Below are 24,762 nucleotides of genomic sequence, written 5' to 3'. Positions count from 1 at the left end.
CATATAAAGCTTTCAATTGAGTTTGAGATAGACATGGGGAACAAATTGGAAGAGACAAAGCTTTAAGTTAAAAATTGTTATGGTACATCAAAATTGGTAACATGATTCATCATTGCAAATTGCAAGAGTAGGTAGTCAAAGCAAAACTTCTAAATTTCCAATCAACCAAAATAATCAACGCATCCCCCAGAAAATTATTTTTAACTGAAAAACAATTCCTATAATCTTATGTACTGAGTATTAAATTAACCTCGTGCAACAGACTAATTTTTTTATACATAGTACAACAAACTAAAGGTTGCGAAAGCTGCAAAAGAAAATTCATTTTTCTTCCATAGTCCTTACCGCGTTAATATGATCTGCCAGTCTTTCGAGGCACGTTGGACAAAAAAGTAAGCCTAGACCCGACCCGCTACCCGTCCAAGCCCGCAAATGATCACCGCTTAAATGCTAGTACTTCATTTTTACCTTGGCTTACAACTTGATAGCTGAATCAACAAAATCACCAGTGCTGTTTTGCTGAGCCCAGAGCTGAGAGTATCTACCACCCTTCGACAGAAGAACCTCATGTGGCCCTTGCTCGACTACTGTTCCATTTTCCAGAACTACAATCTGAAAAGGCAGCAATTTTCAACAAGTAATTAAAGTTAGAAGCAACTTATTGATAACATGCGAATTGATCGTCTCCCACAAAATAGAAGGTGCACCCGGTTGTATGTAGCTCTACACGCAACCGGGGTTAAAAGCATACATTTTTCTATTTAACAACACATTTTTGCGGTTAAAAATACATTTTTACAATTTAAAAGCACATTTTTACAGTTTAAAAGCACACACTTTATTTTTTGGGTATTGTGTTGTACTTTACAATATATTCTGCGGATGTATTTTTGTCTGTAAAAATATACTTTTAATTGGTAAATATGTGCTTTTAAACATTAAAAATGCACTTTTGAAGGATTAAAATTACAAAACGACTCGATTGCGTGTTGCTATACATGCAACCGGGGTGTACCTTCTACCAATTAGATTTCTCCTTCTACACTAGTTTTTTCCTACCTGATATTACTCAGATAATGCATCAAATAGACAAATACTACAGGAAAATTGTGATGACTTGGCGTAGGCCACCAATAACGGTAACCTACACCAGAAGAGGACAAAAGGGAGCAGCAGAGAATGTGGCCAAACCTCATTAAGGCGGCAGCAGCAGACAAAAACGCAGAGGAGACACAACAGTAGGGGGCGTAGCACCCAAGCTGTGTAGTTTAAAAGAGAGGGAAGGCAGTAGAATCATTATTGTGTTTTGTGTAGAACTCTTGAGACTGGAGATTAGCAGCCTCAAGTTGCTTAGTTGTGTTTGAGTTCTTGTGTTTGTCCGAATTATCAATATATAGCAATCAACCTTCCTCTAAATTATCTGTCATATTACTTGTGGTTTAGTCAGTTAATTACAAAAATATGTATGCTCCTTTAATAACAACTCGGTTTTTCAGTAAAGCCGATGTTAATCATCGTGCGTTACAAGCCACCAAATACTAACTGCCTAGCACTCTAGAAGACTTGTAGTCACTTGAAAAATTGTGAGTTTCATACTCGAAACTGCATGTGGAGAATACAGGTCGAACTTCAAGAAAGAAGGCAACTCAAAAGATTCTTTTAGGTTTACCACTCTGCCCTCCCACTCCCAGGCTCCAGTAAGCATATACGAGCATGTGAATGGTGAAAATTACAGTTCAAAGAGTAATAGTAAGAACACATAATGCTTATTGCTTACTGTACCCTAGATAATGATGCATTGTGCTTCCTCATAGGTTAATTAATGAACTTTTCTTTTATACAGGTAAAACTCAATTAAACCTCAATCAACAGAATAATGTACTTGTTTGCAACATCAATCATGCCAATAGGAGCATCTTCTATCTATACTCTTTTTAACTTTTACTTAGACAAAGAGCTAAGCTTGGCAAGCTTTTGAGCAACCACATTACCATTTCTTTTGAAATAGGAGAGACATATGAAGAGATATTGGCAACAAGTATGAGAATGTCACTAGTTCACTACCAACAATTTGAAAAGCTCAGATTTCATTGATAAACTTGTAACTGAGATTGGAAAAAAAAATTGATACTTTTACAGTACCCTTTCTTTTGAAATGGGAGAGAACAGAGAAGTATATGAAGCAATAATAGCAACGAGTTTGAGAAGTCAGTAACAATTTGAAAACTGAGATTTTATTGATAAAACTTGTAACTGATATTGATGTCAAATTTTCATTTTTACTTTTACAATAGGTTCTTTCACTTTTCAATTTGAGTATAAGGTTCATTAGTTACTCATCAAATTTAATTTCACAACTACTACAACATAAAACGTATCTTTAACAACTGAGAGCTCATTAATGAACCTCAAACGACGCTTCATTTGAGGTTGCAGATACATGATACATCACTTATCATTAGAATTAAATTTGAAGTTCACTTTGGTGAACATTAATTGGTAGGTTTCATTGACGAATGTAAGTAAAGCACCATGCTTGTACTTCCGGGAGCATGATATAACTTTCCATCAGGACACTAATTCAAGCAAGATTTATTGACCAGCTAAAAGAAATCTTACCTCATCACATTGCATTGCAGTTGTAAGCCGATGAGCAATGAAAATGGAGGTCCGATTGCTCGCAAGTGATTTCAATGCACTTAAAATTTCCGCCTCTGTGGTGCTGTCTAGTGCACTTGTAGCTTCATCGCAAAGCCTGAATGGATGAACCAATTAATATTGTCAGTCTAAAAGTCATCTAGTTCAACTTTCAGAGTGGTACATAGTAAGAGGGAAAATTACACGTCAATCGGGCGAACATACAGATCAAAGACTCGAACACTTAGGTCCTCTTGTTTTGACGGAAAGCACCTTTTCGGAAAATGATTTCCCCATTTTCCTTAGTTTGTTTTGTTAAGGGTGAAAAACAATTTTCCCAAAGGTGGAAATCAACTTTCTATAGGGGAAACACTTTCCTTTTGAAAAGAAGGAATGCCACATTTTCCACTCTAATCTCTTACATTTCCCTTTCTATCCTCTAATTTCCAATTCTACGTTCTTTTTCTTTATAATTTTTCTTGTAAGGAAACAAACAAAGGAAAACTATTTTCCCTTGATGTTTCCCCTTGAAAATTGTTTTCCATGGAAAATCATTTTCCTACAAAAATGTTTTTCGTTGAAACAAACGGAGCCTTAAGGAATTTCATATAGTGAACCAAAAGGGGGGGGGGGGGTCAGAGGAGACCAATAAAGTACTCGGGACAAGCAACTCATTCAAAATAGGGGTCAGAGGAGACCAATAAAGTACACCGGACAAGCAACTCATTCAAAATATAAACAAAAAGTTAAGGTACTGCAAAATTGGCAAAGGTGTAAAATAGATCCCTATAGCCTACATGCATCATAGAGTAAATACGCAAGCAGAAATGGTGTCTTGAAGTGTATAAAATGTGCAAAGCAAGAAAGAGTTCTTACAGAATGGGAGGAGACTTGAGAAACGCACGAGCTAACGCAACACGCTGCTTTTCACCACCACTCAACTGCAATCATGGACAGTGATAATAAGAAGACCGCAACTTGAGAGTTGAGGGTTTCACCTACATGAGGGCTAGAGGAATCACCCATACCCTCAGACTAAGGCTCTGTTATATTCACCTTATTTTACTTACTTCAAGAAAAACAAGTTCAGTTAAGTTCAAGTAGGTTCAAATATGATCCTGAAAAAAAACAAAAAGGTTCAAATCTGATGAGAGCGCCTATCGAGGCTCCCTCACTTGGAAGGAAAGCTTTCCTATTAAGAGCTTCGCTTAAGCGACTTCGTTCCGAAAGTTTCTCTTAAGCTCAACTTCGAGCTTTAGCGAGTACCTTATTGAACAATAACAAAAGGAACAAGGAGCAACCACAACCCGGTATTCTTATTCAGCCTAGTTCGTTATGGTTCGAAATCCTATTCCGGCCAATCGAGTGTCTCTATTCAAGTGAGGGTAGAAAAGAAGAACGAAACGAAGTGAGAGGCCGAAGGGCCGGGAAAAGAGTCGGGTCAATCAGGCTTGACGACCAGAAAAAGCAAAACGAAATCAGGGTTTGGCCAAAAAAACCAGTTCAACTACAACTAATAAGTTCAAACTAGTTAAATCGGGAGAATATTATGCACTCTAGTCCTAGGCCTCTAAGTAACAATTTATCCATAAAATCAAGAAAGGTATTTGTAGCACTGCAACCCTAACTGCGAGACTTTTATCCCAGCTATTAAATGTTAAGATACCCCTTTTACAGATATTGCTGCTTGAATTTGTTTTTACTACTGTTTTCTTGTTTTTACTTTTCCACTAAAGTCCTTTCCTTTCTTAATAATGCTGTCACAGCATGTGTTTAGAAAACAACATTCTTACTAGTTTATCTACTAGGGAGTAAGGACATACCTCCCCAGACCCCTTAACAAAAGATATATGTACTGTAAAACAACTACTTCGCATGGAAATCCATAATGAGCATATTACGACTAAAGAAAACAGCTAACCAGAGCTTAGAGCCTCATCCAGAATCAGATATTATCTCATCTATAATACTTGCCACCGGGCATTATTTTTGAAACAATATTATTAAAAAAATCTGACCTTTAGGCCTCTTTCCCCTACAACAGTTGAATACTTCTCAGGGAAATTCATAATAGTATCATGAATTGCTGCTTGTCGTGCAGCCTCATACACCTGATACAAATAGAAGATTAGACAGAAAGTTTACACATTACAAGCTGTGAAGGTTGTGACATTACGGACCTCCTCTGATGTTGCTGTCAGACAACCATAACGGATGTTGTGAAATATTGTGTCATTGAAAAGTACCTGAGAGCAAACATAAATTGCTCAACTGAACATGCCTTGGTCAGAACTCAGAATTCCAAAAGGAACATAAAGTTATTTCCTAATTTTACCGTATCCTGTGGCACAACACCAATAGTTTTCCGGAGACTTTCAAGAGTTACTTCACTTGTATCTTGACCATCAATTCTTATCTGCCATATTAAAGATAATACATTAGTTGAAATACTAGTGAGTGGTAAACATTCGAGGCAGCAATAAAGCAGAAACCATGATTCCTCATTCATAGTGAAGATTACAAAACAAATAAATGAGAAGTTTGTTCCAGCAAGGCAACATTAAGCCAACACATACACCAACAACTGATAAAGTTGGATTACCATGCTTTGGTATTCACTAGCACGACTGTGTTCAATCATGTGCGAAAGCTTAAATGAACTTTCTGATATGTGCATGACTAAAGCTTCTCAAAACTGAATTATAATGTGCTTTCCATTAAAAACAAAGGCTTTACTTGTTACTATAACAGTCTAAACTCAACCATTCCTTTGAGCCCATTCATAGCAGCATGCTTTCCAGTTAAACTCTAAAGTTGGATCCACAAGGTTATAAAAGATCTTGGCATGTTCGGAGTTTCCTTGTCAGCTGCACGTTTCCATCAACCACTCAGCCAATCAGATAGGTTCAACACTAAAGCGGTTAGACATTCCTTTTACCCACAAAGCTGCTGTGAGCTATTCAAAACAAACCCACAGGACACTGGTTCATAATGGGAAAGACTTCCTAGGGATTTCACTCCTTATAAAAACCTGTGTTGACTTGTTAATAATGAATGGACAAACAGGGGATGATGCACTTCGCCAAGACACAATAGTAGTTACTTTTCAAACAGAAAGTAAACAGGGGAAAATAGTCCATTCACAGAAGAGCAATAAAATGTCATTGGGAAGTGATCAAAGAGAAATGAACATCACTTCTTACATGTCCAGAATGAGGATCAAAGAATCTGAAGAGCAATCTGAGAATGGTTGACTTGCCTGCAATGTTTACAAAAACATCAGAAACATAAATATGAAACTAAAATAATAAGTAGCGATAAAACAGTACTTAATTTAATTGTTATATCTCAATCACGAAGATACAAATCAGATTCAAGAAACGGGAGTACATCAACTCTGACTAATCTTCCTAATTTAGCCATAAGATAACATGGGATATTCACAAAACTTTCCTAATCTAGTGGTTCGCAAAGCTGTACTACCATCCTAGGTCAGTTTTTCCTAGTAAGTGAATTTCCAACCCCAAAACATTCTTACTAACAAGGAAAATACAACCTTGATTTACATCTCATTGAAGATGATTTCCGGAGCAAGTTTTCCTCTATATAGATTAAGAGAAGGGAACCACATTCAAGAGAAAAAACACAGGATTAAAACAGAGAACACATAATTGAATATAGTAGCATACCGCTTCCACTAGTGCCAACAATAGCCACACTTCGTCCAGCTGGTACGACAAATGATATCCCATCAAGTATCTTTCTTTCGGTAAGGTAACTGTCATTGTCCATAACCATTTATAAGAGAAATATCAACCAAACAAATCTTAACAACAAAAAAAAGCATCGAAATCTTAGAAAAGGTTCTATAGAGAGATTCTTGACCACGGCAGAGTGTGGACAGAATAAGCACAATTTGCATAGAAGGAACTACGGGGATTATAACTTGCTTAATGGGGAGTATATGGTAATATCTAATATGAAAACATTTTGCTGACAGTGAGTTGCACAAGAAGATATAAGTAGAAAGTAAAATTTGAAATAACACAAAGATCATTAGAATCATGATTAGCAGAGCCACTGCCATGAAATGAGCCTATGAAAAAAGACACCCCAGCAACTTTACTCCATAACATCCAACAGATCCACCTAATTTCAGAATAGTATTTTCCGCATATCTAAACTTGAGACCTTGAGCATCAAAAACTACCGTAATCCATAGTTCTGACTTCAAACGCATTCCAGAAGGTGTTAGCAATTCAGAAGGGAAGGAAAGAGTCACAAAACCTTGCTCCTACTCCCAACTGCTAACCCGACCTGTACCTCTTCTGGGCATAAAACTGGATAGTCGACAACTAAAAACAGTAGCATTTTCAACACGGGTGGTAAAAATGCAGAAAAGGCACCTTACTCACATGACGTCAGGGCCAAAATAGTCATGGTATCCATTCGGAAAACTTCAGGTTGAAAATTCAAAAAGAAGTTGGAAGTTCCAAAAAGAGGGTTTTAACCATTTCTGAAACTAATAATTTGCCAGAGATTGTACATAATGGGGAGTGTAAAAGCACTGTGATTTTGAAATTTCTGTTACATCATCACAAAGCATAATAGCTAAGAAAACGTCACTATTTATCCTATTCACTCTACATTTTGTTTTAGAAAAAAGAATTTTTGTATGTTACTTGTGTTCTCTATGAAACCATGAACAATAGTAGTTCTAAGTAACAGAAACAAAGAATAAAGAATCATATAAAAAGACTGTTACACATATACAGATATCATAAAACTACGTAAAAGTGCACCACATCTGCTACTGCATGAAAATTCTCTTCCTACCCGAAATGTACATTATCAAACTGAATGCTACCCCCCTTCAACTCCAAAGGCTTCGCAGTTTCTTTGTCACTGATATCAGCCTTTTCCTGCAGTGTTAACAGAGTTTTTGCTGATGTCAACAATTCATGTTCGAGTCGTTGGACCATATTCTTTAACAGAGTTTCAAACAACAGATCTTGAAATATACCTCTAGTAACTGAAACATCGATTTCATGTCAACAAGACTCTGGATTGTCTCCCGATATACACTACCAAGAAAATTCAACGGAAGTGACAGCTGAAAGAGGAGGCCATTAACCATAACCTGCATTTTAATTGTTTAAGTAGACACTCCACAGAAAACTTGGTCTATGATAACATAATTCAAGCATCAGAACTCGGATAGAAATACCAAATCACCAACTGTCATCTGCCCAGACAGTATACCGTTTGAGCACAAGACCATAGCAGTTGATAAAGCTGTGCTGAATATCACATTTTGGCCAAAATTGAGAAAAGCAAGACTTCGTTGAGTCTTCAGCGCAGCACCTTCATACCCTAGTATTTTAGAAATTCAACAAGAATTAGTGTCATGAATCATGATAATATGAATAATAAATGATTCAGATGACGATGATCAACGAAATTACTTTAGTTGGGTACAATAAGGGTTTGGACCACAATTCAACATACATATTCAATGATGTTAATATGTCGAGTAAGAGGAACTTGGATGTGAAGTAAGATCCATATGATGAAGTATTGGATGAAGAATAGAGAAGAATGATCTACAATCATTTGTCTTTATATACAATGAACTGCTTTTAGTATGATTTAGATTGTGTGTGTTTCACGTTGTAGGGAACCAAGAGGCGTTGAAGCACAATGATAGATTCAGTGAAAGCAGCTTTAAGTAAACAAATGGAACATATATTTCTAATATAGTCTTGATTTTATCCTTTTTGATAAAGAGAAAAAAAAAACCTAAAAGATCACAGGTAATATTTCTGCCAAATTTTAGAAGAACATACTGACCTAAGTGGAATTATGCAAGGGAACTTAAGGCTAAATCTACCATTTTCGTGGCTCGGTGAATATAAAAAGAACTGTCACATTAATCATAGCCTATGTCACTTGGACTTGCTAGCATTGGATACGGATAAGAGTCCAAATGTCCTACTCGCCTAAACTGTGAAAATTTCCATGATTTTAGCCCAAAATGAAGTGTCGAAGTGTCCATACTGATTACCGATGTCCGGGAGTCGAGGATCCAACATGGGTACAAACAACAACAACAAAGCCTTAGTCCCAAAATGATTTGGCAACATGGGTACTTGAGGTAAAATAAATAATCTGAGTAACATAGATCATAGCACTGGGCACAACATCTGAGCAAGACACTTTGGAAAATTATTGTCGCTTTCTTCTGCTTGCTTAGTTTAGAAGCAGCTTGTAAGGTAACTAATTGTGTAATTTGTCTTTTCAGAGAGTGATTGGGGTGGGCACAAGTTTTGAATCTATATTATTGGCAACACTTAAGAGTTAAGCGTTGTATGCACTACTACAGTTAGTATAGTGGTTTTTGAATCGTAAGTGGGTAGAACTCTAGGAGATTGAACTACATTAAAACAATTGTAACCTTTCAAGAATAATTTGCTGGAAAACACCCTTAAGTAGGAAACCTATCCACGCAGCTACCTGTAAAGAAAATAAAACTCAAAACACCCTGAAGGGCAATTCCGTTTCCTTAGAGATACTCCTTCACATTTTCCAGTAACTCCCTAAAATGTTAATCCACTACTAAAATACTAGGAACAATGATTAGCATTCTAACATAGCTTACTCCAAAATAAAACCCTAAAAAATGTTAATTATCACCACAAAATTTCTGTGATTAACAGTTTCCAACCTAAACCTTACCCAGTAAACACCCTAAGTGTTAAGGGTATTTTCATCTCTAATGTAATTACAAATGAACACCCATTTTAATTCAAATTTATTACATTAAAATGGATGTTAGTCAACAAAAATTGCTAAAGGCTATTTGAAATGGCACATTAAGGTGTTTGTGAGATTTGTTTTCAATTAGGGGTAGCTGTAAGAATAACTGCCCCACTAAAGACTTTGTTATCAAATTATCCTTTTATACTTATCCCACCTTACATTGTCTTGCTTAGTTATATGGTGTCTAACTTGATCAAATCAATCCACCAATTGAGTTAGAACTTAGAACACTGTACATAATATTGTACCACAGCAACCTTTGTTTTAATTTTCGAAATTGCAAAAAACAAAATGGCCTACAATAGTATAATCAAGTGATCAACGGATCAACCCCCCTCCCCTCTCCCTTAGTATAACTTGTGAACTAACAACTTCAACGACGTACAGGAAGGGAGTAACTAATAACTACAAGGAATCGGAATGGAATATACTTCTTCCTTTCTTATTTAGTTGACACAATTTGACTTTGGCACAATCCATACACCCTCCTTTGATTGGATTTTGTTATTTATGCGTAAGGTAAAATATAGTCATGTGCGATCTTGTTAAATTCATCTTGATAAACAGTTTCAAAAAATCAACTTTTATAATTTTTCTTTTACATAATTAAAGATAATAACGATAAAAAATGTGCATTGGCAAACGTGACTAAAAAAAATTGTGTCAACTAAATAAGAACCGAGGAAATAGAAGAATGTGACAGGTCAACTGGGAGACTTACTCTTCAAAAACTCGTCATATTTTTCAGCTTCAAAATTTTCGTTGTTGAAGTATTTGACAGTCTAAAAATGGACAACATTAAAAATTAGATTTTGAGAATGAAGTGAAAATCATTAATATTATTATCTAAGGCTCCGTTTGTTTCAAAGGAAATTTTCAAGGGAAAAAATCATAGGAAAATAGTTTTCCTTGTTTGTTTCCTTACCAGAAAAATTGTAAAGAAAAAGAACATAGAAGTGGAAAAGAGAAATGGATAGAAGGAGAGAAAAAGAAATGTAAGAGATTAGAGAGGAAAATGCGGCATTCCTTCTTTTGAAAAGAAAAGTTGTTTTCCACCCTTACCAAAACTTACAAAGGAAAATGGGAAATTCATTTTCCGAGAAAATGTTTTTCGTCAAAGTAAACGGAGCCTAAAGGAAGACTACATGAAAACACACCTCGTAGTTAATAAGTGAATCAATGGCCCTCGTACTTGCGTCATTATCAGCTTTATTCATGGCTTTTCTAAACTTTGTCCTCCACTGCAAAAGGCACCATAAATAAATAAAATATTAAACACGATGCAGTCTCCAGAAATCATTGTAGAGGTCAAACCAATAAAAACACATTATCCACCTCAAAAACAAGAGGCAGACACCAAACAGTAACTTGAAAACCTTAAATGAAATAATAACTTGGATTATGCGGGAGAAAAGAAAAAACTGGCAACTATAGCGCCACAATAGGACATATTCTCGATTTTAAATCACAAAGAACTAAAACAAATGTCTCACCAAATTTCCTTGGGAGAAAATCTGGGTGGTTGTAATTTGACTGATTACACTGATTAATCAGATTTTATCCTATTTCTGGTTCTAATTCTTCCTATATTTGCTAAATAACTCGTTTCCCCCTGAAGGTGCTAATAACTACCTGATCCTAGTTGAATCTAACACAAGGTTCCAGTAAAACAGCCTCTCGCAACTGAAAGGTTAAGTTTATGCAAATTTGAACCCCACCTAGGTAGATTCCATCGGTAGAGGCCTAAGGGCGCATTTGCTTCGGGGTCTTTATCAAAGGGAAAAGGAACCAACTACCTTGATTCCCTTTTAAGTTGTTTGTTAGGCCAAATCAATCATTCCCTTTACCCCCATGATTCCCCAACTTCCCTCTACCATGATTCCCCACACCCCTCAAGGAATCATCTTTACCCCCAAAGTCCTCTTCACCCAACTACCTTAACTACCACTTTGACCACCCTTGACTATTGATGGCACCACAACATCCATCAACCACCGGCCCGCTAACACCACTCCGACAACATTCTCGGCTAGCACCACTCCGACAACCACCCAACCACCTCCATAACTACACAACCACCACCCAAAACCTACTCTAATTCCCTCAAAACCACCCAACCTCCACCAAACACCCACCTACCACCACGAATCCACCCCTCCTATCACCGAAAATCTAGCCTATCACCACGAAACTACCAACCCACCAACGAAAGCCACCACCCACCACCAAAAACCACTTCAACCACCCGTATCAAACCCTAACCTCCCCCCAAAACAACCCCACTCTCTCCAAAAATAACTTCAACCACTTGAAAATCATACCTCCTCCCCCTAAAAACAACATCAATTGCAAACAAAAACCTACAAAGTTACTAGATCTAAGAGATGGAGATAAAGGAGAAGAAAGAGAAAAACAAAGGAAAGAGAGAACGTGCAGGCACAACGGCGGGGAAGGGGAGCAACAACGACGGAGAAGTGAGGAGGGGGGACAGCGTTCCGGCGGACGAAGGGAGGAGGAATAGTGGTGGTTTTAGATTGAAGGAGGAGTGGTGGTTTTAGATTGAAGGGAAGAGGGATGGCTATGGATCATGGGGTTTCCTTTTCTCTTTTGTAAACCAAACAAGTTAGGAAAAGGAAGGGTTTTGCTTTCCATTCTTTGGCATTCCCTTTGTTACTGTCATTCCGTTTACCCAGTGGCGGACCTTGAACGGTTTTATGAGGGGGGCCGGTAGAAAATAATTAAGCAATATACTACGTAATTGTACAATTATACACAAATTTTAGGGGGGGGCGTAACTAAAAGTACACTACAAAATTTTTCAGCCGGGGGTCAGGCCCACCCCAGCCATAACAAAGATCCGCCCCTGCGTTTACCCCTTGCAAACCAAACGCCCCCTAAGTTAATGGCATGGTAAAAGAGAGTGCTGGCAGAAAATATTACTTCCATGTAGGAGTTGGGGGGAAAACGAGGCATAAATAGGCTTCCGATGGTCTAGGCGACATGGATAGAAAAAGTAATTAAAGCAAAACAAATCAATAAAATATGTCTTCAGTCCCATCATTATTCAATTTACATTAAATAACTCTCAGAATTTCTCCTCGCTAATTTGAAACATTTTTTCTTTGGTCTAAGAAACAGCCTTGAGTATAGATGAGGTTGCAAACATCTTGTGCTTTCTAAATCTCACAATGGTAGGATCCACAAAGGATAATGGTAGTGTTGTAGGAATACTCAAGATATCCCCTAGAAGCATAATGATCATACATCCTTTTATAGATATTGAGAGATTTACTAAGGGAGACAAGTAAGAAGACTAGTTGACATAATGCTGGATGGACAAAGCGAAAAGAAGATCAATTAAGGTCATAGAAGTGTGAATCTATTCTGTCGATCAAGCAGGAAACTCAAGTAATGGGAGCTGCTAGCTTGTTAACAGTAATCTATCAACAGAAGTCAAGGAAGAAGGTCTCCCAACCTACTATGTAACTCCTATTTTTTGTCATTTGCAGAACGAAAGCCGATTTGGGTCTGAAGACATGATTTTCAAGCCGGCAAAGCAACAGCATACAGAAAAGCAGGCACGGAGCTCAAGGTATCAGCAGCAGCAGCCATCTAATATTCAAAAACAAGTGTTCACACTAGAGCCTACCTTATTGTTCACAGATGCTTGGAAATCTAAGGGTTTAACTTTTAAGTCAGCAGGCTATATCTTGCGGGGAAAATAGCCCGAGTGCCAGCCTTTCTACCTTGGTGATTATGCAGATGAATTTCCTTGGTTTTACGTATGCGTATTCCAAATCTATAAATCCTTAATCAGTCCAGCCCATACCTTGATTAGTTTGGTTCTGTTTTAAGCTTTCATTCTTAGCTGAGTAGAACTGTTACTAAAAGAGAAGTGCATAACCACAGTCCTAAGGGCACCAAGATAAGTCAAGGAATCCAAAAAGTCAATCAATAACTTATAGCATTTTGCTAAGCCAGAATCCCGTTCACACCGTCTTCGACTATAAATTCACGATACAAAGTGCTTTCATAATAGACTTTGGTACCGGGCAACAACTCTTCACCCACAGGATTGATCAAAATGCATACCTATCTTATTCTTATCTTAATTGCATCACATACATACCTACAAAGGACCATCTTTTTAGTTTTACAGTAACAATGAACATCCACCGGTATATCATGTATTCATACATCAGGAATTTTTAACATGGGAATAGAGATAATTTATGAAAGTTTCTTAACACATTTGAGCTGTTTCATAGCTGTAACTCATTCAAAGATATGCCACTATAATGTCAGTGTCACAGATTCCTTATACTATTACTCAAGCAATTGAATCCAAGGAGAAACAATCTTCAAAATCTATCAGAAGATAACAGTCGCATAGTTACTTTACCTGCGTCACGGTCAGCGTGAAAGCAATATATGCAGCAACTGACAAGGAAGTAATCCATGCGAAAGGAGCTCCAAATTTATAAGCCAATATACCTGATACCATAGATATCTAAAAAAGTATAGGTTAAATATATCAAAGTCTCTTTGGTAGATGACTAAAATGAACCTCAAGAGGATAACGGGAACGTAAGTTGTCAAATGTAAAGAATCTGAAGGATAGATAATACAATCTACAGAGACATACCTCTAAAATTGTAGGTACAATATTGAACACCATAGATGAGAGAATGAAGTTTATAGCACGGCTACCACGATCAATTATTCGATTCAGACCACCAGTTTCTCGACTATAGTAAAGCAATCAAGAAATGTTAGAGGAACGCTTGACCAGGAGAAAGTTGAACACGATATGCATAAAAAAATTAGTGTTTGTGAACACCATCCTCAATCCTCAGAACAATTTAACGAAGAAATTAGGATGACAAATCTAATTGAGTTTACCAAACTAGGCATAAGCATAACCATGAATAAAGTATATAAACAAGCTCGGATATTCTAACAAATGAAAATAATACCTTAAATGATATCGGAGGTCAAGGTCATGCAAATGTGAGAAAACCTGCAGAAACAACAAATGTAACGATTATCAATAAGTAGACATAACCAACCCATAATCCGGGCCCGGCATCGATTCGTATCGACACCTAGTTCGAGTAGCGTAAGTGCGTAACAAAGGTTAAAGATATTGCCACGCTAACAAATGAAGGGAAAAAGAAGCTACCTTCCGTGATAAGGAACGAATTGTCCGCAGAGCTACCTTGGAAAATACAGCAGTTCGTAGTTCTACGGGTGCAAGTAAAAAGTATTACGGTATTCAGAACATATAGCAATAAAATCCCAAAATAGATAGTATACGTAGTATGAAATAGAAAACCCGTTAAAACCTCTATCACATTGGAAAACAGCTTAAATTGACAGGCCTCAAAAGTGTATGCATAAAAAGTACCATTGAAAGCTGAAGCACCAGTTCGTGCAATCCCATAACCAATTAAAACAGCAGCTGGACTAACAAAAAAAGCAAGCATGTATGAATTGGCAGCTGAGAACGAAGCAAGAGTGTTGGCATTTCCAGTTGCAGTTGTAAGCCAATCAACTGCAAGTTTAAACAAGAAAGGCACCTGAACGTTCAAAACCTGAGAGAGAAACAAAACCACCAAAACCTCTGTTAGGTAAGAGATCCAATGAGAAGCCTCTTAAAATGAGAATGATGAGAAGCAAGAGTACTTTATTTTGAGCTTTATGTTCACCAAATTTTTAAAACTTCAAATATGTTATTTGTAAACTTGATTTAAATCATTTTAGAAGTCGTAAGGTCGAAGTCTTAAGTACCTAAGTAATAATGTATTCACAACTCAAAAATGAGCAATGAGTCTACAATCCTAAAACGATGAACCTATAGCATACAAACAATGCACGCAGCACAAAATACATAAACCTGTCTTTTTCATTTAATCCTAAGTCCTCCCTCCCCCTTGTCCTTACTCCTTACTCATTTCCATTTCCATTTATAAATATATCTACCATCACTTGCCCCACCTATGTTCTAGGCTTCTAGCTTTGATATGTCAAACCCTAATGTAGAAAATAATAAGGGATGACGGAGTAAAAGACAGATAAATAAGAGCATACCTTAGCACCAACTAGGAATCCTAAGGCTGCTATGACCCTGAAACGAAATTCAAGATTATCCTTTGACCATAAGTACTTAACCAGGGTAGTTAACATTTTCATATCTGGAATTTGATCAACTTTAGCATCCCGGCTAATATTTTGCTTGACGACCTGCTTTGCTCCATTTACGTCACCAGATGAAGTTGACAACAATGCGTACCCCTTCAGGTTTATCCTCTGCAAAGCAACACTGAATTAGAAACTGAAAACTGTATAGGAGAGAAAAAATCATCAAAAACACTGATGCATAAATTTATCTTCTTCTCTAATTCAGCATAAGTTTTCCAAGAGGATCAATTGAGAAAGGGGGTGGGGAGGAGGAATTCCTAATATTAGCAGATATTATTCATAGCAAAATGCTCGATGTTTCCTATAGTCTGCAATGAGACAAGTATCTTACAGAAAACTGCAAAGACGCAGAAAAAAAACATCAGAAAGGCACCCTGAGTAAGGAATACCAGAAGAAAGTGCAAAACAGCGGACTAGTTGTCTTTATTCTGGAGTAATTTGTACAATGAAACCCTGAGTAAGAGGCCTACCTTTTCTTATGCATTCCCCCCTTTTAGAGTTTTAGGTGTACAGTCCATTTTATCTTCGAAGTTCAGTCTGGCGACAACTACTTTTGGGCCCCCACTCCCCAGCACAAGGAAGCTATAAATAAGTTACTGTACCCAAAAAGAAGGCTAGTGATAAATGGCTCCTGAAAAAGATACGGGGATCCCCTACCACCAAACATACCAAAAAACTGCCAACAAAGAAATGCACCACAAGGTCCACAACTCTTTTGGTTCTCCTCAAATGCCAATAAATGTGTCAGACACATCTCCACCATAGTAAAAAGGTAATCCCAGGACACCGCCCCCCCACCCCCACGCAAAGCAAACAAGTTCCTTAAATTGAACCACTTGATAATGAATAAAGACATGCAAGCAATACTGTGGGAACAGAAATAAGTAACAATCGAAAAAGTCAACCCTGGCTCCATTTCACAAATAGTGATTATATTACGGATACTAATGAGGGAGTTCACTGTTTCCTAAAAAAAAGGTAATAGTTATGTTTATCTACATAACTTAGAGGGCATACTTGTGACGTAGCAAAAGGTGGCTAGACCAGAAGAGTAAGAAGACAGACAGGTACTACAGAGACATGGTTCATCATATAATTGGTCTTCACGGAACCCACAGAATCAAAAACTCTGTGCGGAAAAAAGCACAAAACATGGGAGGTTTTCTAACTTACCAAGGTATAAGAAAAATGAATATTGTCCAGTCAGAAGATATGGCACAAATTTACTTGTAAATCCGTTTGGCTTGTGATCAAATAAACTTGGCATCTACTCTAGTCTTGTGTTTGGTTTGTTTGGTTTGCCTAGTTACATATTTGTACAAGGCACCTATTCAATAAGCTTTGAAATGACATATTTTTCACTTGAGCCACTTCAAATGCCCTTTCATTGAAAGCCTCACCATGTTTGTGAGCAAAATGCATCTACAAGTGTAATCTGTATGACAACAGTATTGATCCCCCATTAGCAAGGGGTGACGAAGTCTAAAGCTGCAAAGCCTTACCTAATTTGCTAAATCCCCCTCCACCTGCAAACCATGCGTCTGAAGCACGCAAAGTCATAGTCCATGAACTATATGGTGGTGCACTAGTGAATGGCAACAAAATTAGGTGGTGAATTATATGCTAGTATATGTTCCATGTTATAGAACATACCTCGTCTAGGCAACAATACTCAAACCAGACAAAAAAGAGAGTCATCTTTTGCCTATGAAGGCATCCAAATAAGTGAAATAACTACAAGTATTCCCTGTTGGATATAACGCAAATGGACAGTGGTATAGGCTAAAAGGGCCATGTTGTAACTGAGAGTTCAGAACTATGAAACTCATCAGTTACAAGTCTATTCCACTTTGTTTTTAATGTGCTGTAACAGTCCCTTATTTCACGCCCCCAAAGCTGATTTTCCTCCTTAATATCAGAAAGATTTTATGGTTTATTCCATTGGTTTTAATCTGATAGATTTCTGTCATAAAAGAAATCTTCAGTTACATTTTCTTATGGCTTTAAAAAGAAGACTCTTGCTGTCCAGAAATACACACAGAAAACTATCTTCTTCCCTTCTCTTTTACTAATATTTCTCTCTAGTTCTGAGCATAATTATGAGTTCCTAATCTCCCTTATTTGAGTGCACATTAAGGGAGATAGTTGTGTGAAATCTTGGGGGGCAACGCCATTGCGATTGCACCATAGTAGGGGCGAATTTTGCTTCTAAGACAGTGTTCATAACACGTCACAGCTTCACAAATACATTAAACTATTTGGCCCACATTGTCAACCATATTATTTCTAACTATCTACTGATTTTGCAGAGCTCTTTTTTTGACAGTTTAGAAGCAAAATTATATCTGCAATTTCAGATTATGGATTCATCCTTGTTCAAAACTCTTCCTGATCTCTCTAAACTAGAAGCATTAGATGGCACAAATTACAAGCGGTGGGCTCAAAAACTCCTGATTTTTTTCGAACAACTCGAGGTTGATTATGTCCTCACAACAGACTGCCCTCAACGTCCCGATGCCACTGCTACTGCTGATCCTACACCTTCTGATCTAGATGGTCAGATTGCAAAGTATGAAAAACATAACAAATTTGTCAAAGGTCATCTTCTCACTCATATGACCACTGCCCTATTTGATCTCTTTATTAATAACAAGTCAGCAAAGTCAGTTTGGGAGACCTTGGAGAAGAAATATGGGACTGATGATGCCGGCAAAAAGAAGTATGCCACTGGAAAGTGGTTGCAGTTCAAGATTGTTGATGATAAACCAATCATGGATCAAGTCCACGAGTATGAGAATCTGGTCGCTGACATCCTAGCCGAGGGCATGAAGATGTGTGAGGTGCTGCAAGCCAATGTCCTAATCGAGAAACTACCTGATTCGTGGTCCAACTACCGCAACCATCTCAAACATAAGAAGAAAGACATGTCTCTGGAGGAGCTAGTCAGCCACATGAAGATTGAAGAAGCCAACAGACTAAAGGATAAGGACTCTACTCCCTATGAACTTTCTGTTAAAGCTAACCTTGTGGAATCTACTGTTCCTAAGAATGACAGGTACAAGAAAGCTACAGGAAACTTCAAGAAAACAACCAGAAACTTCGAGTCCAGAATAACAAAAGTGCAAACTTTAAGAAGAACAACAACAATGGCAAAGGAGCTACTGGCAGTGGTTGTTATGTGTGTGGAAAACATGGTCACAAAGCATACCAATGCTACAACCGTCAAGATGCTGCAAAGATTGGACAGAAGCAAAACCAGAACAAGTCTCAAGCTCACCTAACTGAGGATCAGAACGATATTATTGCTGCAGTAGCTGAACTAAATTTAGTTTGTAACAAAGCAGATTGGATCATTGACACAGGAGCTACCAAACACTTTTGTGCAAACAAGGAGCTGTTCGAGAACTTCGAGGAAGCTGCAAATGGCGAGCAAGTCTTCATGGGAAACTCTAGCAGTGCTGAAGTAATCGGTAAAGGAAAGATATCTCTCAAGTTAAATTCTGGAAAAACTTTAGCATTGCATAATGTGCTTTATGTGCCTTCCCTACGTAGAAATCTGATTTCTGGTGGACTTCTTAACAAAGCTGGGATTAAGTTAGTATTTGAGGATGACAAACTTGTATCGACTCGTAATGGGGAATATGTGGGGAAAGGGTACATGTCAGGAGGATTATTTGTCTTAGAGACTATTTGTGTTGTTGAGTCTATTAATAAAACTTCTACTTCTGCTTACTTGCTTGAGTCTGTTGATCTTTGGCATGGTAGATTAGGACATGTAAACTATGGTTCTTTGAAACGTTTGCAAAACATGTCTTTAATTCCTAATCTAGTTGGAAATGGCCAAAACAAATGTGAAATATGTGTTGAGGCTAAACATTCCAGAAAACCTTTCAAGAATGTCACAAATAGACAAACAGAATTACTTGAATTGGTACATTCGGACCTAGCTGACTTTAGGAATACCGTAAGCAGAGGCGGAAAAAGGTATTACATTACATTTGTTGATGACCATTCTAGATATACCAAAGTGTACCTTTTGAAAACCAAAGATGAGGCAGAACAAAAGTTCTTAATTTATAAGGCAGAAGTAGAAAACCAATTGGACCGTAAGATAAAGAGACTTAGGTCAGATAGAGGCGGTGAATACGGAACCACCTTTTTAAAGGAACTTTGTGAGAAAAATGGGATTATCCATGAGTTGTCTGCTCCCTACACTCCCCAACAAAATGGTATTGCTGAAAGGAAAAATAGAACTCTTAAAGAGATGATGAATGCTATGTTAATAAGTTCTGGTTTGCCGGATAACATGTGGGGGGAGGCCGTACTTTCTGCTAATTATGTGTTAAACAAAGTACCCCCTTATGAGTTATGAAAAGGCCACGGACCTAACCTAAAATACTTAAAGGTATGGAGGTGTTTAGCTAAGGTAGGTTTACCTTCCTTTAAACGGGAAAATGTTGGACCTAAGACTTTTGATGCTGTATTTGTTGGTTACGCTGAAAACAGTGCAGCGTATAGGTTCATGCGCTTAAATGATAGATCAATGTGTGAATCAAGAGATGCTGATTTTTTTGAGCATGTTTTCCCTTTAAAGAAAAATGTTATTCCTCATGATGTGCCTATGTCTGCTCGCACTTCCTCTTCTATGCCTTTAATTGTCTATGAAAGACGTAAAAGACGTAGGATTGAAACTAGCTTGGGTTCTGATTCTTTGACTACCTTTTTGACTGAACTTAATGACATGGAAGAATTAGACGAACTTGTTGTATGCTTACATTTGTTTGATGATGAGCCTAAAAATTTTGAAGAGGCTATGAGTTCTGTTGATGCTAGTTTTTGGAAGGAAGCCGTTAATAGTGAAATAGAGTCTATTATGTCTAATCATACATGGGAACTTGTTGAGTTACCTAAAGGTAGCAAAGCTATTGGCTGTAAATGGATCTTTAAAAGGAAAAAGAAAACTGATGGTGCAGTTGATAGGTACAAGGCAAGGCTTGTAATCAAAGGTTTCACTCAAAAATTTGGCATTGATTTCTTTTACTTACTCACCTGTGACTAAGATTGCCACTATTCGTGCTTTACTTACTTTAGCTTCAAGTTATAAGTTAATTGTACATCAGATGGATGTAAAGACTGCCTTCTTGAATGGCGACTTAGAGGAGAAAATTTATATGGTACAACCCCCTGGTTTTGTAGTTCCCGGACAGGAACATAAAGTGTGTAAGTTAAAAAAATCTTTGTATGGGTTGAAACAAGCTCCAAAACAGTGGTACGAAAAGTTTCATAAAACCATTCTGAGTTTTGGATTATTGTGAACCGTGGTGATGCTTGTGTGTATTCAATGATGTTTGGATCTGATTGTGTTATTGTCTGTTTATATGTAGATGATATGTTGATTTTTGGTACACATATTGATGTTATTAATGAAACAAAATCGTTTCTATCCTCTCAGTTTGAAATGAAAGATTTAGGTGAAACTGATGTGATTTTGGGTGTCAAAGTTACCAAAACTAGTACTGGTTTCTCTTTGTCTCAAGCTCATTATGTAGAGAAAGTGTTAAAGAAATTTAACAGTTTTGATGTGGTGCCAGTTAAAACTCCGTATGATCCTAGCATTCACTTAAAAAAGAATAAAGGGAATAGTGTGTCTCAATCTGAGTATGCTAAGATAATTGGGAGTCTAATGTTTCTAATGAACTACACTCGGCCTGATATAGCCTATGCAGTTAGTAGGCTTAGTAGGTATACTCATAACCCGAGTAGAGACCACTGGAATGCTCTTAGGCGTTTGTTAAAATACCTTAGAGGTACCATGGATTGGGGTTTGCATTATGTTGGATTTCCAGCAGTGTTAGAAGGTTATTGTGATGCAAATTGGGTATCTGACAATGATGAGGTGAGTTCCACAAGTGGATATGTATTCACTTTATGTGGAGCAGCGATCTCTTGGAAGTCTTCTAAACAGACTTGTATTGCCCGATCCACTATGGAGTCCGAGTTTATTGCTTTGGACTTGGCCGGGCAAGAGGCGGAGTGGTTGAGAAACTTATTGGCTGATATTCCATTGTGGGGGCAACCTGCTCCACCGGTATCTCTATATTGTGACTCACAGGCTGCTATTTGTGTTGCCAAGAACAATGCTTATAATGGCAAAAAGAGACATATACATGTTAGACACGCATCTGTGAGACCTTTGATAGAGAGTGGTGTAATCACTATGGAGTATGTGAGGTCTGAGAGGAACATAGCAGATCCATTAACTAAGGGACTAAACAGAAGACTTGTCCTAGATACGTCGAGGGGAATGGGGCTCAAGCCCGTTGGTTGAGAAATTCATGGTGGACACCCGACCTTGTTCACACAAGGTTTCTTGTGGACTAACGAAGCCATGGAAAGACTCATATATTGTACACTTCTCATTCCTATGACTTGTACATTTTGTGAGGTTAAGCTCTTTGCTTTTAATGAATTCATATCCCAGGGTTTGGGTGGTCCTATTGAGACGGAGTTGATGAATTCACCGCCTATATATTGAGAGGATGAGCAAATGCTCTTAATGATTTCATATCCCAGGGTATGGGTGGTCTATGTGATAGACTTGATGAAATCACCTACTTGAGTGTGAAGGTTTGGCCACCTTCTATGAAAGACTTTGGCAAGTTTTTCTAGAGCACTCATAAGCATCCCAAGTTTAATGGCCGTTGTTGGTTGGTTATCGCGGAACTCATAATCTTTAAAGGTGAGATACGTGTTATTGGGAGTTATTTCTTAGTTAAGAGAGTTCCAGATTTGTTCACTCTCTTGATAAAGGAGTTGTCCAATTTTCACTATGTGTTGGTTCAATCGTAAGATACCAATACTTAAGTATCAAGCCTACTTAGATGCTCAGAACTGTGTTTTGTTTTTGTTTTATTCATTTCCCTTTGCATTTGTGGGGGATTGTTGGATATAATGCAAATGGACAGTGGTATAGGCTAAAAGGGCCATGTTGTAACTGAGAGTTCAGAACTATGAAACTCATCAGTTACAAGTCTATTCCACTTTGTTTTTAATGTGCTGTAACAGTCCCTTATTTCACGCCCCCAAAGCTGATTTTCCTCCTTAATATCAGAAAGATTTTATGGTTTATTCCATTGGTTTTAATCTGATAGATTTCTGTCATAAAAGAAATCTTCAGTTACATTTTCTTATGGCTTTAAAAAGAAGACTCTTGCTGTCCAGAAATACACATAGAAAACTATCTTCTTCCCTTCTCTTTTACTAATATTTCTCTTTAGTTCTGAGCATAATTATGAGTTCCTAATCTCCCTTATTTGAGTGCACATTAAGGGAGATAGCTGTGTGAAATCTTGGGGGGCAACGCCATTGCGATTGCACCATAGTAGGGGCGAATTTTGCTTCTAAGACAGTGTTCATAACACGTCACAACTTCACAAATACATTAAACTATTTGGCCCACATTGTCAACCATATTATTTCTAATTATCTACTGATTTTGCTGAGCTCTTTTTCTGACATTCCCCTCCCCCCTCCCTTAGTTCCTTACTGTATCTAATTTCTCCAACTTCCTTTTTTCTCCTTCCAATTGTAAAAGAGATTTTTCTTTTGTTATGCCCAAAATACTAGCGGAAAATGTTATTCGGCAGTAGCACCATCTCCCATAATCACCTTTACGTCTTTAACTTAATGCACAAACAAACAGTAGCCATTAGCTTACTTTCCGCGTTATGTTATACTCTTAACCAGATAACATGTAAAAGCATGTATCTTTATCACATGATTAAAAATTTAAAAGTGAAAACCATTTAATACTATACAATCCTGATAATTCAGCAAACCAGCTGTTCGATCAACGAATCGACTCATAACCAACATCGATTTGAATTGCACTCAGTTTGCTTCATTTGTAGATACCCCCAATCAAAAACCAGCAGTTCAATCAACGAATCGAATCACCTTTAACTTAATGCACGAAAAACCAGTAGCCATTAGCTTACTTTCCGTGGTATGTTATACTCTTAACCAGTTAACATGTAAAAGCATGTATCTTTATCACATGTTTAAAACCATTTAATACTATACAATCCTGATAATTCAGCAAACCAGCAGTTCAATCAACGAATCGAATCAACGAATCGACCCATAACCAACATCGATTCAAAATGCACTCAGTTTAATTCATTTGTAGATACCCCATATCATAAACCAGCCGTTCAATCAACGAAATGATTTCACCTTTAACTTAATGCACGAAAAACCAGTAGCCATTAGCTTACTTTCCGTGTTATATTATACTCCTAACCAGTTAACATGTAAAAGCATGTATCTTTGTCACATGATTAAAACCATTGTACTATACAATCCTAATAATTCAGCAAACCAGCAGTTCAATCAACGAATCGAATCATCACCAACAAACCTCGATCGATCCCAATTGCATTCTATTTGCTTCATTTTGCAGATGAATAATCAAAAGCAACAACTAATCAATGACAACTAAGCATAGTTGCACAAACAAATTCAGAAGAACCGTAATTCACAATCGAATTCCAATTAAACTACCCGAATCACACCCTATAACACTAAAATACCAACTTTGATTAGTTCCAAACAAAATCCAAAACCCCAATTTCTCATAAAAGTCAAACATATAGAAAACACAGTCAAAGGAGAGAGATAGAGAGAAGGTGAACCTTGTCGGAATAGAGTCCAGTATTGGGCCTGAAAATGCCACCGGACGACGAAAGCACAGCGGTCGGAGTGACGAAAGCCGCCGGCGATATCAAAGGAGAGTTTACAAAAAAGACACCGCCGCCACTAGTAATATACACCGGCGAATTGCGGCGGCGTATTGCCGGCGATGAAAGTGTTCGCGTGACGTAAGCTCGTAGAGTGGAAGAAGACCTCCACATTGTCATGTTGACACAATGATGACACCAACTCAACCCCAAAATTCGACGGTGTACAAGTACAAGTGAACTTTCTCTCTCCTCGTTTTTATAGTGATTTTCCAGAAACGTTTTCAAAAACAGGCGATGTGTTTCGGGAAACGCAGGTGGAAACGGGAAACGGGGTTTTCTAAACCGAAAAGGCTACGGGGTGTTT

At 37.6% G+C, this 24,762-nt stretch overlaps 1 protein-coding gene across 1 annotated transcript; it reads right to left on the bottom strand.

Annotated features, from left to right (window-relative positions):
- Positions 1-132: 132 nt before the first annotated feature.
- LOC110779239 (ABC transporter B family member 25, mitochondrial) lies at positions 133-24,675 on the bottom strand. The gene is made up of 20 exons (XM_056836391.1): positions 24,351-24,675; positions 15,547-15,765; positions 14,864-15,050; positions 14,639-14,700; positions 14,433-14,476; positions 14,102-14,204; positions 13,859-13,966; positions 10,614-10,697; positions 10,178-10,238; positions 7,865-8,010; positions 7,661-7,777; positions 7,474-7,559; positions 6,327-6,415; positions 5,841-5,896; positions 4,973-5,053; positions 4,818-4,883; positions 4,656-4,748; positions 3,514-3,578; positions 2,620-2,755; positions 133-612 (listed from the first exon to the last, which is right to left on the bottom strand). Exons 1-20 carry the CDS (start codon positions 24,573-24,575, stop codon positions 475-477), a joined length of 2,166 nt encoding a protein of 721 aa, XP_056692369.1. The 5' UTR covers positions 24,576-24,675; the 3' UTR covers positions 133-474.
- Positions 24,676-24,762: the final 87 nt, after the last annotated feature.

Source organism: Spinacia oleracea, chromosome 2 (genome assembly GCF_020520425.1).
Source record: "Spinacia oleracea cultivar Varoflay chromosome 2, BTI_SOV_V1, whole genome shotgun sequence".
Lineage (NCBI taxonomy): Eukaryota > Viridiplantae > Streptophyta > Magnoliopsida > Caryophyllales > Amaranthaceae > Spinacia > Spinacia oleracea.
Note: the sequence above shows the minus strand (reverse complement) of the source record. Positions and strands in the feature narration are given on the sequence as shown.

Coding starts and splice junctions, on each gene's coding strand:
- LOC110779239 (XM_056836391.1), bottom strand. CDS start 24,575: ATGACAATGTGGAGGTCTTCTTCCACTCTACGAGCTTACGTCACGCGA. Junction 14,205..14,432: donor GACCTCCGATATCATTTAAG/GTATTATTTTCA, acceptor GCTTTACTATAG/TCGAGAAACTGGTGGTCTGA. Junction 7,778..7,864: donor AGATGACAGTTGGTGATTTG/GTATTTCTATCC, acceptor ATTAAAATGCAG/GTTATGGTTAATGGCCTCCT.